Source organism: Tachypleus tridentatus, chromosome 7, assembly GCF_004210375.1.
Source record: "Tachypleus tridentatus isolate NWPU-2018 chromosome 7, ASM421037v1, whole genome shotgun sequence".
NCBI lineage: Eukaryota > Metazoa > Arthropoda > Merostomata > Xiphosura > Limulidae > Tachypleus > Tachypleus tridentatus.
The window spans coordinates 79,567,886-79,584,469 of NC_134831.1; the positions used below are offsets into that span (position 1 = coordinate 79,567,886).

At 35.4% G+C, this 16,584-nt stretch overlaps 1 protein-coding gene across 1 annotated transcript; it reads right to left on the reverse strand.

The window, feature by feature from the left end:
• Positions 1-1,493: 1,493 nt before the first annotated feature.
• Positions 1,494-16,453, reverse strand: LOC143256053 (uncharacterized). The gene is made up of 2 exons (XM_076512702.1): positions 16,131-16,453; positions 1,494-4,463 (listed from the first exon to the last, which is right to left on the reverse strand). Exons 1-2 carry the CDS (start codon positions 16,152-16,154, stop codon positions 1,740-1,742), a joined length of 2,748 nt encoding a protein of 915 aa, XP_076368817.1. The 5' UTR covers positions 16,155-16,453; the 3' UTR covers positions 1,494-1,739.
• Positions 16,454-16,584: the final 131 nt, after the last annotated feature.

Here is a 16,584-nt window from a genome sequence, read left to right on the forward strand (position 1 = left end):
TACAACAACTCAAACCCAAAATAAACCAATACAAAGAAACTCCTTTATACCTATATTAAAAATAATATAATAAATAATCATAATAAAATAAATAATATAAAATTATATATTAAAACATCTAAGCACGCCCTCTACATTGCGAGACTCAGTTACACAACCCCTTTCAAACATGTGGTCATCTTTCGGTCAGTAACCTCTTCCTTTCTTTGTGAACTTGACGATGACCGAAGAAGGTAGAAACGTTGTTTGTTCCTCTACGTAAAAAATTTTCTCAACTCAAACGAGCCGTTTTTACATATATATTTTTCTCTACAAGTGGGTTTTCTCGACATCACTGATTATGTTTAATGTTTGTCAACTGGAAAATTCTGGTAGCAAAATAAACATTTTGGATAATAACTGTATAAAAAGTCAGCATCTTCTTCCTTAGTGCTTTCGATGTTCAGCCAAGCAATTTGGCGCTAATTATTTCAAGGAAATCTTGTTTTGTTTATAGTATAATACAGAAGAAATATAAATATTGTAGATATATAATAGCATATGTAGGTTTCTCCTCTTGTTCATTAAGATTATAAAATGTTCTGCTTTCTTCAGAGGTTTCGTTACTGATGAAAAGTAATTAGCTTCTCTCAATGTCCACTTATTTTAGTAATAAGTTGAAAAATTTTGTTTGTTTGTTTTTGAATTTCGCACAAAGCTACTCGAGGGCTATCTGTGCTAGCCGTCCCTAATTTAGCAGTGTAAGACTAGAGGGAAGCAGCTAGTCATCACCACCCACCGCCAACTCTTGGGCTACTCTTTTACCAACGAATAGTGGGAGTGACCGTCACATTATAACGCCACCACGGCTGAAAGGGCGAGCATGTTTGGCGCGACGGGGATGCGAACCCGCGACCCTCAGATTACGAGTCGCACGCATTAACGCGCTTGGCCATGCCGGGCCAAGTTGAAAAATAATACATACATATATATGCTTTGAAGCTCCCTTTTTAACCTGCTACAAACAAATCATGATTACTCCTAACAAGAATATTAGCAAACGATATTTTGTTTTATGCGTTTGGTTTGTTTCTTTTTTGAATTTTGTGTAAAGCTACAAAAGGGCAAACTGCGCTAGCCTTCCCTAATTTAGAAGTGTAAGACTAGATGGAAAGCTGCTAGTCATTACCACCTAACCCCAATTTTAGGCTACTCTCTTACCAATGACTAATAAGATTGACCGTGACTTTATAACGCACCAACGTCTGAAAAGTCAAGCATGTTTGGTGTGACTTGGAGTCGAACGCCTTAATCAAGTCGCCATGGTGGACGCTTTTGTTTGGAAAAATGACATAATAAATAGAAATAGAACAACAATTCGTTAGTTTCTTATTACGATAAGCATTTAAGTTGAAACTTTGAATTTTTAAAATAAGATTACTAGTTTTTCAATCGAACGTTAATTCAACCTATTGTGGAACTAGTATTTGTAGTTTTATCTTTATTGTTGGCGTTCACATAAATCAATCGTAACTTTGTGATTATACAAAATTATTTATTTCGTTAAAACACACGACACCTTACTATACTTCTTTAACTAGAAATATGAAACATCAGTAAATGAAAGTTTTATTTTATCATTTTAAATCTACGTTAGAGTTTTGTGTATTTGTTTGTTATATAAAAGAAGAAGAAACAACCAAGTAAACTTTACAAAAATACGAAAACAATGTTTCTTTAGATCTGGTAACGTTAACAGTTTAATGTTTGTCATCTCGTTTGCTGTCATAATCGCTTGAGAAACTTTTAAATCTTCCTCTCACGTATTCTTCACTGTATCCTGGGCTGGTGGGGTTTTTGTCATTCTTGTCTTTACGAAAGAAGTAAAAGCTTTTATCAAAATTTCTACGGGGATCTGAGTATTTTTTATCTCCTTGGCTAGGTCTTCCATGATGAGGCCTAGAATGTGCAGAACCATAGCCTCCATTGCCGTGTCCACCAAAGTGAGATTTATGACCTACGTGTGAACTTTCTTTGTTTGCGTAATCAGGAACTCCATGTCTAGTTACTTGACTTCCATAACCAGATCTACCATTGTTAGATATTGATTCTACAAATGCAGGTTGAACAGGTATTTGACTTCCATACCCAGATGGCCCATTATTAGGTATTGTTCCTACAAATGCAGGTTGAATAGGTATTTGACTTTCATAACCAGATGGTCCATTATTAGGTATTGTTCCTACAAATGCAGGTTGAACAGGTATTTGACTTCCATACCCAGATGGCCCATTTTTAGGTATTGTTCCTACAAATGCAGGTTGAATAGGTATTTGACTTCCATAACCAGATGGTCCATTATTAGGTATTGTTCCTACAAATGCAGGTTGAATAGGTAGTTGACTTCCATAACCAGATGGACCATTGCTTGTTTGAGCACTATTTTTCCCGCCTAATTCGGGATCGCTGTAGCCTGTTTGGGGACCTTCATATCTGTCAAGAAGTAATACTGCCTCCCCATCACCACGATTTAGGCCTCCATTGTGATCAGTAGCGGCAGTTCTTTGTCCATGGCCAAGTTTTGTCAAGTAATCATTATAACCTAAGGATCCAGCACCATAACTATTCTGCTGAGCTTTAACACCGAAAGCCGGATTTATATGTTTCAAACCAGTCGCAGCCTCAGGTCTTTCATGGACATTAGGTTCATACGTTAATTGACCTTTTTCATATGATCTCTCAGGTGCTAAATCGTATTGAGGGTTTTCATAATGACCACTGTCTTGAGATGGCTGAGATTTATCGTATCGAGAGTTTTCTTCGCCTGAGTTGTAAAATCTGTAGCTTTTTCTATCATCGTACGTTCTAGCTGGTTGATTGTTTACACGATAAAGAAACCTGCGCCTGTCATCTTGAGTTGGTGCATCCTTTCCATATGGGTATGTTGAACTATGAGATACTTCCGGCCCCTTGTCCCTCACAGATTCTGAGAGGTGTTGTCCACTGATGTCAAAATCTGGAAGGTCATGCAAGTGGGAGTCTAGATTGTGCTGCAAGTGGTCAGGTGCTTCAAAACTAAAAAGGTTCCTAGCTTTATTTTCAACACTCCTGCTGCCATCCCCTTGGGTTTTTGGGTTGTTATAACTCGACTGGTAAGTCACACTACTTTGAGCAGGTTTGGAAGCCTGGTTACTAGGATGATTAGGAAGGTTAAATGGAAGTTCTGAGTAAAAGAAGGGACGATAAATGAGTTCAGGTTCTTTGGATACAGAAGTCTTAGCATTATTCCCGGTAGCTTCTGGATAGAGGCATTCTTTTGACATTACGACACCGTGCGGCTCAGATGATGTCTTTTGGTTGTGCCCGCTCTCATTGTTGTCAGAATGAATCTTTTTAACAACTCTTCTACACCCATTCTTGTCATATTTAGCTTTGCTGAGATCAACTTTGGGAATCACTATTGGATCTTGTCTGTCTGTGTCCAGTACTGGTACAGGAATTGGAATTGGATCATTAGCATTTCCAGTTACCCTGTCAGACAGAAAGTCATAATGACCGGGGTGTTCATAGCCATGAATAAAAGGAACACGTTGATCCCCAGCGGTGTCGTAGTTTTCTGACAAGGACAACGCTGAATAGGCATCCCGAAGATAACTGGGCTCACCAGGAATTTTAAAATCAAAATTACGAAATGATTCGGGTATTGATGGAGGAGAAGGAATTTTAAAGACAGGTTTAGGTGGTGGGGCATCTTTTTTTTCATCGTAGTTGTTTTTAGGTGGAGGGGGTCTGTAGGTTTTCTTTCCCTCATTGGGACTGAGGACGCGGGAATAGGCTCTCTGGTCGCTTGTTGTATATTTTGGTCTCTCTGGAACATAACGATAACTAGGCTGATGATTGTTTTGTGTTGCCCGAGCATCAGATGCTCCGAATTCTCGTGAGTATCTAGATTCGGGTCCAATTTGTGGTCTATGTACCTCTGTCGCTGTCGAATCACCACCATCATCATCATAGCTTGTGTATCTTGAAAATTCAACCCTTTTAGGTTTTTGTTGTTGTGATCTGGTGTTAAGATAAGCTTTAATTTTCTCCGTTTCATAACGACCTTTGTCTGGTGGTAGTATAACTCCCAAGTGACCAGTAGTTTCTGCAGGGATGTTCTCATGTTTGTTATTAATCACAGTTTTTGTAGCTTTGAAAGGGGAAATATGAATGTTTGATGTTGGGATGGTAGTTTGAGTAGGTTCATTTGGTAAGGTAAGCACCTCCTTACCAAGTTTTCCTAATGTAAATGTTGGGACTGGAGTTCCTTTAACTTTTGAACGTTCTTGAAGAAAAGTGGGCTTTATAGGTAGTTTATTAACAAATGTTGATCTTGAAACTGATCTGGAGATGCTTGTAACATTTTGTTCTTTTGATGTCTCTGTCTTGTCGAGATTTTGTGTCTTTACTTCACTATACAGGACAAAAATGGAAAGGAGAACCTAATGGGGAAAAATGTTTCATGATTAGATACGTTCTTAACACATCCAAACACACTCTAAAATATTGGATAACATGTCTTCTTAACAACACCTAATTAAAGTACAAGCAATACCTGCATCATGGCAACTTAAAATCTTCAAATCATATCTGATGTTTTCAGTTTATTTGAGGAGTTTTATACATGTATATATATATAAGATGCACGTGTGTGCTTTTTATTCAAAATTTCAAAGTGTTTTAAAGCTGAAAGTATATAGAAGTTATATTTGAAAATACGTTTTCTTGCTGTGGGTTTTAAAATTATTTTAAAGTATTACCCTGATTTATAATCATTAATGTGCAATAGCAGTAATATAGTAAAGTGGAACATTCTCAGTACATACTTTTTGCTAGCGCGTATAAAATGGACGAGTTTTACTTGCATTAATTTAATCAATGAAGTGTCAACTTGTTGTCTGAAAATATATATTATATGAAATTAAAATTTTAATCAGGAATTAGGTTTAGAATAGTAGTTACTGCTGCATTTAACAACAGCGTCTTTTATAGTGTTTATAAAAACTTGAATTACTACAACAGTATAAATCATTATGAACTGTAATTGTCCATGCGCAGCTGCAGTTACTCTATGAACAAGTTCTTAATTTACAAATCTGCACCAAACATGCTCACCCTTTCAGCTGTGGGGGAGTTATAATGTGATGGTCAATTCCATTATTCTTTGGTTAAAGAGTAACCCAAGAGTTGGCGGTGGGTGGTGATGACTAGCTGTTTTCCCTCTAGCTTTACACAACTAAATTAGGGACTGCTAGCACAGATAGCTCTCGTGTAGCTTTGCATAAAATTAATGAAAAAACAAAAAAAATTTACCAATCTGAGTTTTACAGTTACTAACATATTAATGTTTAATTACTATAAAAAAACTAAGATGTTAGCTTTAGTTTCTACTACACCGTCAGCTTACTTAAACATGAGTTTAAACATTAATGTCGGCGACGTTTAATTTCAATTTTGTGATTATTCAATTTTAAGCTACAAAATTTTAGTTATAATATGCGAAATATTTAACTGACAAATAACTGAAACTAAACATTCAAAGAAGGTGAAATTATTTGAATTATCGCTTTCTTAGGTTTCGAAACTTCTTTTTTCAAATACTTAAATAGAATTACACAATTTAAAAACTGTCTGTAAAGAAACATTTAGAACAAAGTTGTATTAATGAACTATATTCTTCTTTTAATAGTCTGCCAAAGTTCAATAACATTAAACATTTGCCTTAGATTTCAAACACGCTTTTGCAATTCTTTGTTAATGAACGTATACAATGCTTCATAAAGATCCTAGAATAAAATGTTATTCAAACATCTTTAAGAAAGAGGGATCCTCATTAGCCGCGGCACTTCAAATTCTTTTAGGTAGGATTAGAATATATTAGGAGCAATGCTAAATTAGGGACAGCTAGCGCAGATAGCCCTCGTGTAGTTTTGCGCCAAATTCAAGTATGTCATGTACAACTAGGCGTCATCTGGATCATTTGTATATTTGTTTCTAAGCGCCAAGTTACACAGTGAGCTTTCTATGCTCTAACCATATCGGGTATTAAAATTTTATTTGTAGTAATTGCATCGTTGTTTAGTGACAGTAAACTAATCACTTTACGGTGATAACATTACTATAGACATTCATATATATATATATATATGCCTGTGGAAGATTTCAGCTTAGGAACGGAGAGCTGACAATTTATAAAAATAAAATATCTTGGTAGTGTCTGTAAACACAATACGGTTTTCTTTGTAGTTCGTTCTTTTGTTGCTAAACTCAGAGCTACTTAATCGGCAGGCCCGGCATGGCCAAGCGCGTTAAGGCGTGCGACTCGTAATCTGAGGGTCGCGGGTTCGCATCCCCGTCGCACCAAACATGCTCGCCCTTTCAGCCGTAGGGGCGTTATTATGTTGCGGTCAATCCCACTATTCGTTGGTAAAAGAGTAGCCCAAGAGTTGGCGGTGAGTGGTGATGACTAGCTGCCTTCCCTCTAGTCTTGCACTGCTAAATTAGGGACGGCTAGTACAGATAGCCCTCGAGTAGCTTTGTGCGAAATTCAAAAACAAACAAACAAACAAAACTTAATCGGCTATCTCTGCTGTGTCCACTACAGGTATCGAAAACCGGTTTCTTATGTTATAAGTCTTTAGAGTTACCACTGAATCAAGGCCTGGCATGGCCAAGCGCGTAAGGCGTGCGACTCGTAATCCGAGGGTCGCGCTAAACATCCTCGCCCTCCCAGCCGTGGGGGCGTATAATGTGACGGTCAATCCCACTATTCGTTGGTAAAAGAGTAGCCCAAGAGTTGGCGGTGGGTGGTGATGACTAGCTGCCTTCCCTCTAGTCTTACACTGCTAAATTAGGGACAGCTAGCACAGATAGCTCTCGAGTAGCTTTGTGCGAAATTCCAAAACAAACAAAACAAACCACTGAATCATTAGAGGGGAGAGAGCGTCTGGTGTGTGAAAACTGCACATTTTAATACTTTACCCTAAGCTTATGAATCAAGTGTCGAAAATACAAAAAAATATCAGTTTTATTTTTAATAAATTCTGTTCTTCATCAAGGGTTAATATTATTTAAAAAGATCAACTATTACTCTAATATCGATAGTTGAAAACCACAGCCTAATTGTAATTATAAGAGTTTCTTGCGTTAATTAAAACTAATTATTTCGTTAAATCTGGTTACTTTAATAACATAAGAGAAGATAATTTGTGAAATTGATTACCGATAATCTTATAATTTTTTGTTAATTCAAAGCTTGTTTTAAATTAATTAATTCGGGCTATCCTCTTTTTGTTTCAAATATTGAATATTTTTATTTTTCTAATATTGCTCAGGCGTATGATATATATATTAAAAGAAGCTCGATTTATTACACTTTATTAGTAATTTCGATATGATTGAAAAAAAATCTATGACGTGATAAAGATGCTGGAATTAAAGAATTTTTTTCATATAAAAATTCGTTTTTTACGTAAGTCATGTAAAATATCAAAGAGAAAAATGTCTATATTCGAAAAAGCAAATACAATTACTTATAGAAACATGAAACCTTTCTGTTCAGTGGATTTGGGTTTTATTTAGATTATCTTATAAAAAATGACTTTCACTAGGTATCAGAAATCAGCAACCACAGAAACACTAGTGCTCATGTAGACTGAAGTCATAAGATAAAGCACTTTGTGGAAGTTCACTTAGAGCTGGCTCAGCATGGCCAGTTTAATAAGGCAATCGAATCGTAATATAAGGGTCCCGGGCTCGAATACTAGTCACACCAAACATGCTCGCCCTTTGATTCGTGGTCGACGTTATAACGTGTTGGTTAATCCCACTTTTCGTTAGTAAAAGAGAACCCAACAGTTGGCGGTGGGTGGTGATGTCTAGCTGCCTTCCCTCTAGTCTTACACTGCTAAGTTAGGGACGGGTAGTGCGGATAGCCCTCCAGTAGCTTTACACCAAACTCAAAACAAACCAATCAATCAGAGCAACCTGATATCTAGTCTCGCTAGCTATTCCTAATTTAGAACTGACAGACGAGAGGGACGCACATAATTAACACGATCCACCACTAACTCTTGGACTACTCTATTACAAAGTAAATTGGTATTAACTGAGGTATTATAACGCCCCCACTGCTGAAAGGACGATTAGATTCGATGATTGCATTAAAACCCGTGACCCGCCCATTGTGAATCGGGTTCTCTACTCGTCAGAACAATCAATTGTTGATGACAAAGAACTCTATAAAAGTTCGGCTGATATCACGTAATGTCACACTAGGAGAAAGAGCCAGGGCGAACATGTGGCCTTCACACCTAAGTTTTGTTCTTCTACTACTTTAAATCTTTTAATTTGCAATAAAAACAGAAAACCTTTCCATTATTTTTGCTAAAAATTTAATAAATTTTGTACTTACGTTTAAACGACTTTGCTAGCTTTACTACTTATTCAAGTATATAATATACCTTCCATATGCAATACCCAGAATATCTATCTATGAATATTTAACCCACTTACGCTCATGTACTATCCTTTTCCATAGAGAATACTGCAGTCCTGTTGTAAACTGAATATATATATATAACAAAAACTGGAGGAAATGCATCACGAACTACTACCAATTCTTGAGCAATTCTTTTACCAACGAAAAGTGAGATTGATCGTAACATTATAATATCCACATGTATTGGGTTTTGCTCTTATATATGTGTTGTATCATAATGTGAAAAATAACGTCTCGCTTATAATACTTCTCGTGATAGAAACAATACGTAGTAACTTGATACGCCGTTCTGTTGGTAATTTGATGGTAACTCATTGAAATTATATCACCCATGAAATTACTGTGATTAAAACTACTTGTGTGAAAAAATATTGTATGCAAACAAAACAACAACGGTTTTGTTTCTTTTGTGTTAGATTTCACGCTTCGTGATTAATTTTGTCATATTTGCTGTGTGAAATGAAAATAAGGGAAACAGTGAATATGGTGTATATATAATCTACCATTTGTTCTGCACAAATTTCACAGCACTTGTAGGTAGCTGGTGAAGTAGTTTATATACTCTGACCTATTTCAGTGGATTGTTCATATGATTGTTTCTTTTTATTGTTCTTTGAAAAAATCTTGAAATTCCAATTAAATAACCTAAAGAATTAAAAAAGTAGGTAGGAGGTTAAGTCGAATGTTTCACCTAAACAACATTTTAAAGGAATAATACCTATTCAAAAAAACACTCATGATATATTCTTTCACCTGTGTAAAAGGACGTAGTGTTATGCCCTCAGTCAATTTAAATACAAATTAGGTTTTTAGGTGAGTCTGTATATAGACAACTGGCATTTACTTTAATCATATAAAAGGAAACATTTCATTATTTATGTGAAAATTCATTATGTATTTTCTTTCAATTCAATTACTTTGAAATAAAATTAATATGGTATAGAAAACACAAGGAAAAAATAAATAACTGAAAATTAATGTTTATTTCAAAACAAAACCACACTGGGCTGTCTATTATGTTCACTGGGGGCAATCAACCCCAGATTTTAGCATTGTAAGTCCGTAGACGTACTTAAGTTTAATTAATTTAAGAAAGCTGTTGATGATAAACTAGTACGTACGATGTAAAAGAACACTATTTCAGCATTGTTTGGTGGGTTGTACGTAGCTCGATGATACCAAACATTTAGGTGTGGTGTATAACAGCCCTTCTTAGATTATAAAGATGTGGCCAGATCTGAGATATAAAATTTCCAAAACAGCAATATACCTAACACGCAATTACACTGGAAAACAAAAGAACAAGGATGGATTTGGTTCACACCAAGTAAGTGAAATGTAATTCTTATCAAGTTCATTTAAGTCATCCATATATCAGATGTTTAGCGTAAGAATTGTTTGTTTGCTTTTGAATTTCGCGCAAAGTTACACGAGGGTTATCTGCCCTAGCCGTCGCTAATTTAGCAGCGTAAGACCAGAGAGAAGGCAATTAGTCATCACCTCCACCGCAAATTCTTGGACTACTCTTTTACCAACAAATAGTGGGTTTGGCCGTAGATTATAACGCCCCCTCGACTGAAAGGGCGAGCATATTTGGTGCGACGATGATTCGATCCCGTGACCCCTCAGATTACGAGTAGAGCGCTCTAATCACCTGGCCATGTCGGGCCAGGATAAGAATTAATGACACACCATTAATATTTATTTTTATTTTAACACCCCTATTTGTTTACATTTTATCAGCGGTATGTCTCCGGATTTACAACGCTAAAATCAGGGGTTCGATTCACCTCGGTGGGCTGAGCAGATAGCCCTCCGTGGCTTTACTATAAGAAAAAACACACACATTTCATTAAATTAATTTTAGAATATTTCACGAGAACACCTGAACATTTTGTTATCTGTTCAACACTTACATACCTCAGAAAGCTAGAGAATGAAGCGGATATTTATGCTATTTCATATCAAGACAACTTCTCAGGTCATCGATGCGAAGTGCTTATGGATTCTACGCGCTTGGACTGTTGAAACAGGCACCGAGAAACTGTCATTTTCGTACAGAAAGAATGCAGAATATGGGTATTCTTCAGACATGGCGAAGTTATTTACAATGCAAACTAAGCTGGAGTGCTCTTTAGCTCCTTTTAAGATGCACAGTCATCGATAGAACATGACCGGACAGGGCGTGGTTAGGTTCCAAAATCGTTTTAATATTACGTACTTCTGGCAGAGGGTGACGCACGTATAACGTGTGAGTACGATTTTTTTCAATAATTAAAAAACATCTCTACACAAGTGACTTAAGTTCAGCACTAGATGAATGTCCTGAGACTTGGCTTATCCCTCATGCGTCATAGAATGTAGAAAAGAGTTCGTTTACTAATGTTATCAGTAGTTTTCTGGCCTTATAATGTCATTTTGATTATCCATACAGATTCACGAGCGACTGTGTAAGCACCTATATATTTGGTAATGGAGAATTTCTGATAATACGAAAGTTCATTGCTTTACATTAATATTGGTAGTGTTTTATTGTTTGCAACTAGTAGAGGTAACGTGATATCAAAGCTGAAAGTAACACGATATCAGTTAGATAAGAATGTAGCAATATATGCATGTAATGTAGCAATAAAGAACGTATTTCATCTCTAATATCCTGATGTATTAATCGATTGACATCTTATATTAGTTTCGATGAAGATAATCATCAAACGTTTTAGTTAGGCACTTTAATTAAATGTAAAGCCTGTTTATCTTGTTGTGTGTTTTTACAACGTTCTCCGGAAAAGATACAGTAAAAACCAATGAACAATGCTACTGATTCTTATATATTGTAACTGAATGTTGTGTACCTAACAAAAAAACCTGAGAGAATATTAGCAAAATTTATATTGACTTCGCTTGTTAAAAACATAAGTTTTTAACGATCTACCTCTTGAGAAAATTCAATAATCACAGGCCACTCACAACCCTTGGAATGAAATTCAAGTGTAATAACGTCAGTTTTTAGTATATAGTTGAGAAACAGTTTGACATCACAGTAAAACATCAAAACTTAAAGATAGTATTTGTTTTATATTTTCAACAGTGAGGTTGTCCATTTCTGTAGCAAATGCGATATATTATTGACAACCACTTATGAAATTACTGATTTCACATAACGTGAAAGTTCGCTACTGTATAATACATTAATAAAGCAAAACTATGACAATCAGTGCATGTCTAGCTATTTCTTAACATTTCCACAGAGTGTCATACATTGTACACGATTTGTTTAATTTTTAGTTTAAATACACTTAAAATATTTAAATATTCACAAGGAACTGTTACTTAGAATATTTGTAAAATACTTGGTAAAGACATTGTGCAACCGTATAACTTTGCTGATATTAAAATATTTTCCATACACAGTACCTGTTTCACCACCTTTACACCAGGATATTGACTCCCAAGGAAAATTAAACTTAATGTCCTTTTTATGTATGGCAGTGAAGCGAGCGATCCAGGTTATTAGCTTAAGAGAATGTAGGTGAAGTGAGTTGCTGATGCGAGATGTCGTTTCTTTCTGCAGTGCGTTAAAACATTTACTACATGTTAAATATATCTGTGTAAACATTCACAGTAGAAGATTATATATATACACATACAGTACTGTACATAAGTGTTGAACATTAGAATATTTTGTCTTTTTTTTTTTCCTTTTTTGTGGCACTGATTCTTCCATGTCATGACAGAATGTAAATTTCAACACTATGGTAATACTTCACTGATAGCTGTTGACAACTGAATGAGCTAGGGTGATAATGCCTATCATTCTTTAGAATTCCCATATACTTGTACCAAGAAAAGATCATAAGTGTTCAACTTGATTAAACATACTGATCAAATTTAAGGTCTCAAATGCGGTATCTTAACTATATAGAAAGAAGCTAGCAAGGAGCTAGCATATCATACCAGTACACGCTAAACGAAATAATTTTAATAGCACTTCACAACTAAATGTTGATAAAAACAGTGTTCAACACTATATTAAGTTTCTTTATCATGCCACATCTCCAAAAGCGTAGAGAATTGTCAGTATAGCAGAGTTAGCATAAAAGCTTTATTTGATACTGGTTGTACTCCGACAAATTGTTGCAAACTTGAAATATTCCCCTAACACTACCAACTACATCCTAGATCGTTAGACCGAGACAGGTGAATTTGGGAATAGGGACGGAAGAGGCAGAACATCTAAACTTAATGATACTGATGTTAAGTATCTTCGTTTATTCAGCCTTCGGGACAGAAAGAAGACTGCCACTGATCTCAAGTATGAGATAAACAACCATGCACCAAATGACAGAAAGTGATCACATCTAAAGTATCAAGAAGTCTCAAAGAGAATGGAATATTTGATCATGCATCAGTTAAAAATATCTTTACTTTGGTCTCCAAGTATGGCCAAGAGACTGAAATGTGTTAAAAAGTTCAAAAACTTGGTTGTTGGTGATTGGAAAAGGGTGTTATGGACGGATAAGTCCAAGTTTGAAATAGTAGGTTCAAAGTGTAGGTTGTACATCCGGTGGAAGAAAGCTGAAAGATACTTACCTCACTGCAAAGCGCTTACCATGAAGCATGAGGGAGGCAGTGTGATGATTTGGAGGGGTGTTTTTTTTTTTTCTGAAGCGAGAGGAGATATTTGCAAAATAGATGGAAGAATGGACCATCGTAAGTGTCATCAGATCCATCATGGTATACCCAGTGGTTTGCGTATTATTGTTAAAGGAATTTAGACCCAAGAAGATAATTATCCAAAAATTTATTTAACCTTTGCAGAAATTACTTAGCTAAGAAAGAAGCTGCTGGAGTCATTAACATGATACAATGGCCCCCACATAGCTTCCGTATCACTCCAGTTGAGCAGATCTCGGATTTGATAAATTAAAAATTTGATAAATCAAAAGTTACTTTTAAAGAAACTTTATGGGAGTGTATTGGAGACAAATCTCAAATGGTTTGAATTTCGCGCAAAGCTACACGAGGGCTATATGCGCTAGCCGTCCCTAATTTTGCAGTGTAAGACTAGAGGGAAGGCAGCTAGTCATCACCAACCGTCGCCAACTCTTGGGTTACTATTTTACCAACGTATAGTGGGATTGACGGGCACATTATAACGCCCCCACGGCTGAAAGGGCGAGCATGTTTGATACGATAAGGAGTCGAATCCGCGACCCTCGGATTACGAGTCGAGTGCCTTAACCACCTGGCCATGCCAGGGCAACTCTCAAATAACACTTTGATTATATATGTTGCAATAATGTCTGAAAGACTGTGTGTAGTTATTAAATCAAAAGGAATACGCACAAAATATTAATTGTTTGCTGAACTCAATCACTTCCACCGAGTTTCTGTTGTACTGAATTAATAAAATGTTAATGTTTCATCCGTAATTTACTTTGTATTGTTCTTTAGCCTGAAATCTAATTTTTGACTTTATCGTTACACTTTTGGACAGTAGTATATTTTGTTATGCAATCGGTAAAGCTAACTTTGAAATTATAAGATATCCTACAAGGAAAAACTCGGGTGACTTGATATGTGCTTTATGGAAGCCATTGAGCTACAGAGTCCAAACAGTATTCTAACGAGAGTTTCAATTAAAAATAACATCTTTCAACTGAATCACCCAGAATCTTTAGAAGAACAAAATAATTGTGTAGTCCAATTTAGATGTACTAGAAGTAAAACACACACATATATATATATATATGTTTACCTGAGACCCATTCATATAGATATTAAACTACCAAAGAAGAAAAAAAGTGTCATTTGATAAAAAGGTAAAAACAGAAAGCTTTAATTTAATAGGAGATATTGGATTCAGTTCGTGGAGGTTACCAAATATTATTTATTAAAACGGCTATTTACATAAATATATGTTCACGATTTTCTGAACAATAGTGATATGAAAAAAATGAAAACATGATCACAACTCAGGAAAGATGTAATATGTAATTGTTGATTTTATAAAACAGTTCCTTTTTATAGAATTAAGTTTCAATAGATAAACTTTATGTGTAAAATGTAGACACAATATATTCTTATTTATTAAAGACTGTCAGGCGTTTATGCACTATAAAATTTTTTCTCTATTTCTTTATTTTGAATTTCGCGCAAAGTTACACGAGGGTTATCTGCGTCAGCTGTCCCTAATTTAGAAGTTCAAGACTAGAGGGAAGGGAGCTGGTCATCACCACCCACCACCAGCCCTTGAGCTACTCTTTTACCAACGAAGAGTGGATTAACTGTTACATTATAACGCCTCCACAGCTGAAAGTGCGAGCATGTTTGGTGTGACGGCATTCGAACCTCTGATTACGAGTCGAGTGCCTTAACCACCTGTCCATGCCGGGCCTATATGTTGGTAAAAGTGTTTGTTAACACTAATAATTTCAGTTAAAAACACCACTTAAGTGTCGGTTTTATTAACTCGCGTTTATTAAGTAAGTTATCCTAACAACCAACAGATAACAAACGTTCCGGATTTAAATTTTGTTTGAATACACTGAAATAATAAGAGAATATAGAAATGTATATCAAATAGAATATAAACATTAAGAATCAAATCCACCTAGATGTATCTTACAAGTTTACAGTTTGGCTGGTATAAGATATGTATAATATGTGGAACGTGTTTAAGCATGATGTAGGTTTGAATGTTTATTTTGTAATTCTGATCATGTTAAACATGAATAATTGGTTTCTGAAGTAATAATTATTACAGGTATAAACGTCGAACCTGCAGTATTTCAACAAGTATATGAGACTCGTAACCTTAAGTATATGTATATATTGATTTTACAACTGTTATATATAAAATTATCAAGTAAAGTTACACATACCACATGCAGAATGAAACGAAATATGCGCATCGAGCCCATACTCTCAATTATCGATTAAAAAAAATCTTTGTAATCAAAAAGAATGATATTTTTCAATGTAATATTCTATTTCGAGGCGTTTTTCTCATAATTTTCTTCAGTATATAATCTGAATAAAAAACATAGAATGTCTTAATTTTTGTTTCTTTTTCAGAAATATTATTTGGAAGTAAAAGGTAAGAAGATTAAATATAAAATTAAGTCTTCTTCCGTCTTATCATGGGTTTGATTCTCTCGGTGGGCTCAGCAGATAGCCCGATGTGGCTTTGCCAAAAGAAAAAATACACACACACCCGTGTTATCAGCCTAATTTGATAGTTGTAGAGATATAATTATAAATCACTTTCATAGTAATTTAGAAAAGTGTTCCCAAAATCCTGCTTCTCTCTTTGTTTTTCACTATTATCCTAATAATGTTCCGAAGTTGCTTAATTCATTACTCAGCTCAATGAAGGGTATGTAATAAACTGTTACGAATAACAGTAGCGTATGCTTGCATTAACACCGGATACTTTCTAGTGGCTAAACCACTGTTAAAGTACAACAGATTTCTTGTAGCTGTTTTCAAATTTTTTCATAACACTGGTATTTTGTTTCACACATTGACAAAAAAATACTTATTCGTTTTATGTCAGAATATAGAATGAAATTATTAGATAATAAAGTAATTCATTAACAACACTTACCGTGGTAAATTTCCAACCCCGCATGATTTTTTGGAATACTGTTTCACTTGTTTCCGATTACAGAACGTACAAATTGTGATTTAAGTTCGTTGTGTACAAGATACAACTCGTTCCGTAGCAAAAACGTGAATGGTTACAACGTCAACTATGCTAGATGTTAAAAGTTTGGGAAAAAATTAAATAATCATTTCCGCCAATGACTGCCTTCAGAACGTCATGGTACGAACTCTCGCAGGAGACACGTTTTTACTGACAAAGGAGTTATTTTCGAATGCTTTAAAATCCCACCAATGGATTCTGTAATTCAGTGAAAGAAAGGTGATGTCGCTGGGCGGACGAAACACTGGCTTCTGATATGTGCTACAAGCAACCAATGCATGAGTTATGAACAAAGACCTCTCTTTTTATCTGTCCGATAAACTTCATTAACTGTATTCTCTTGTCCAGTGAGGCT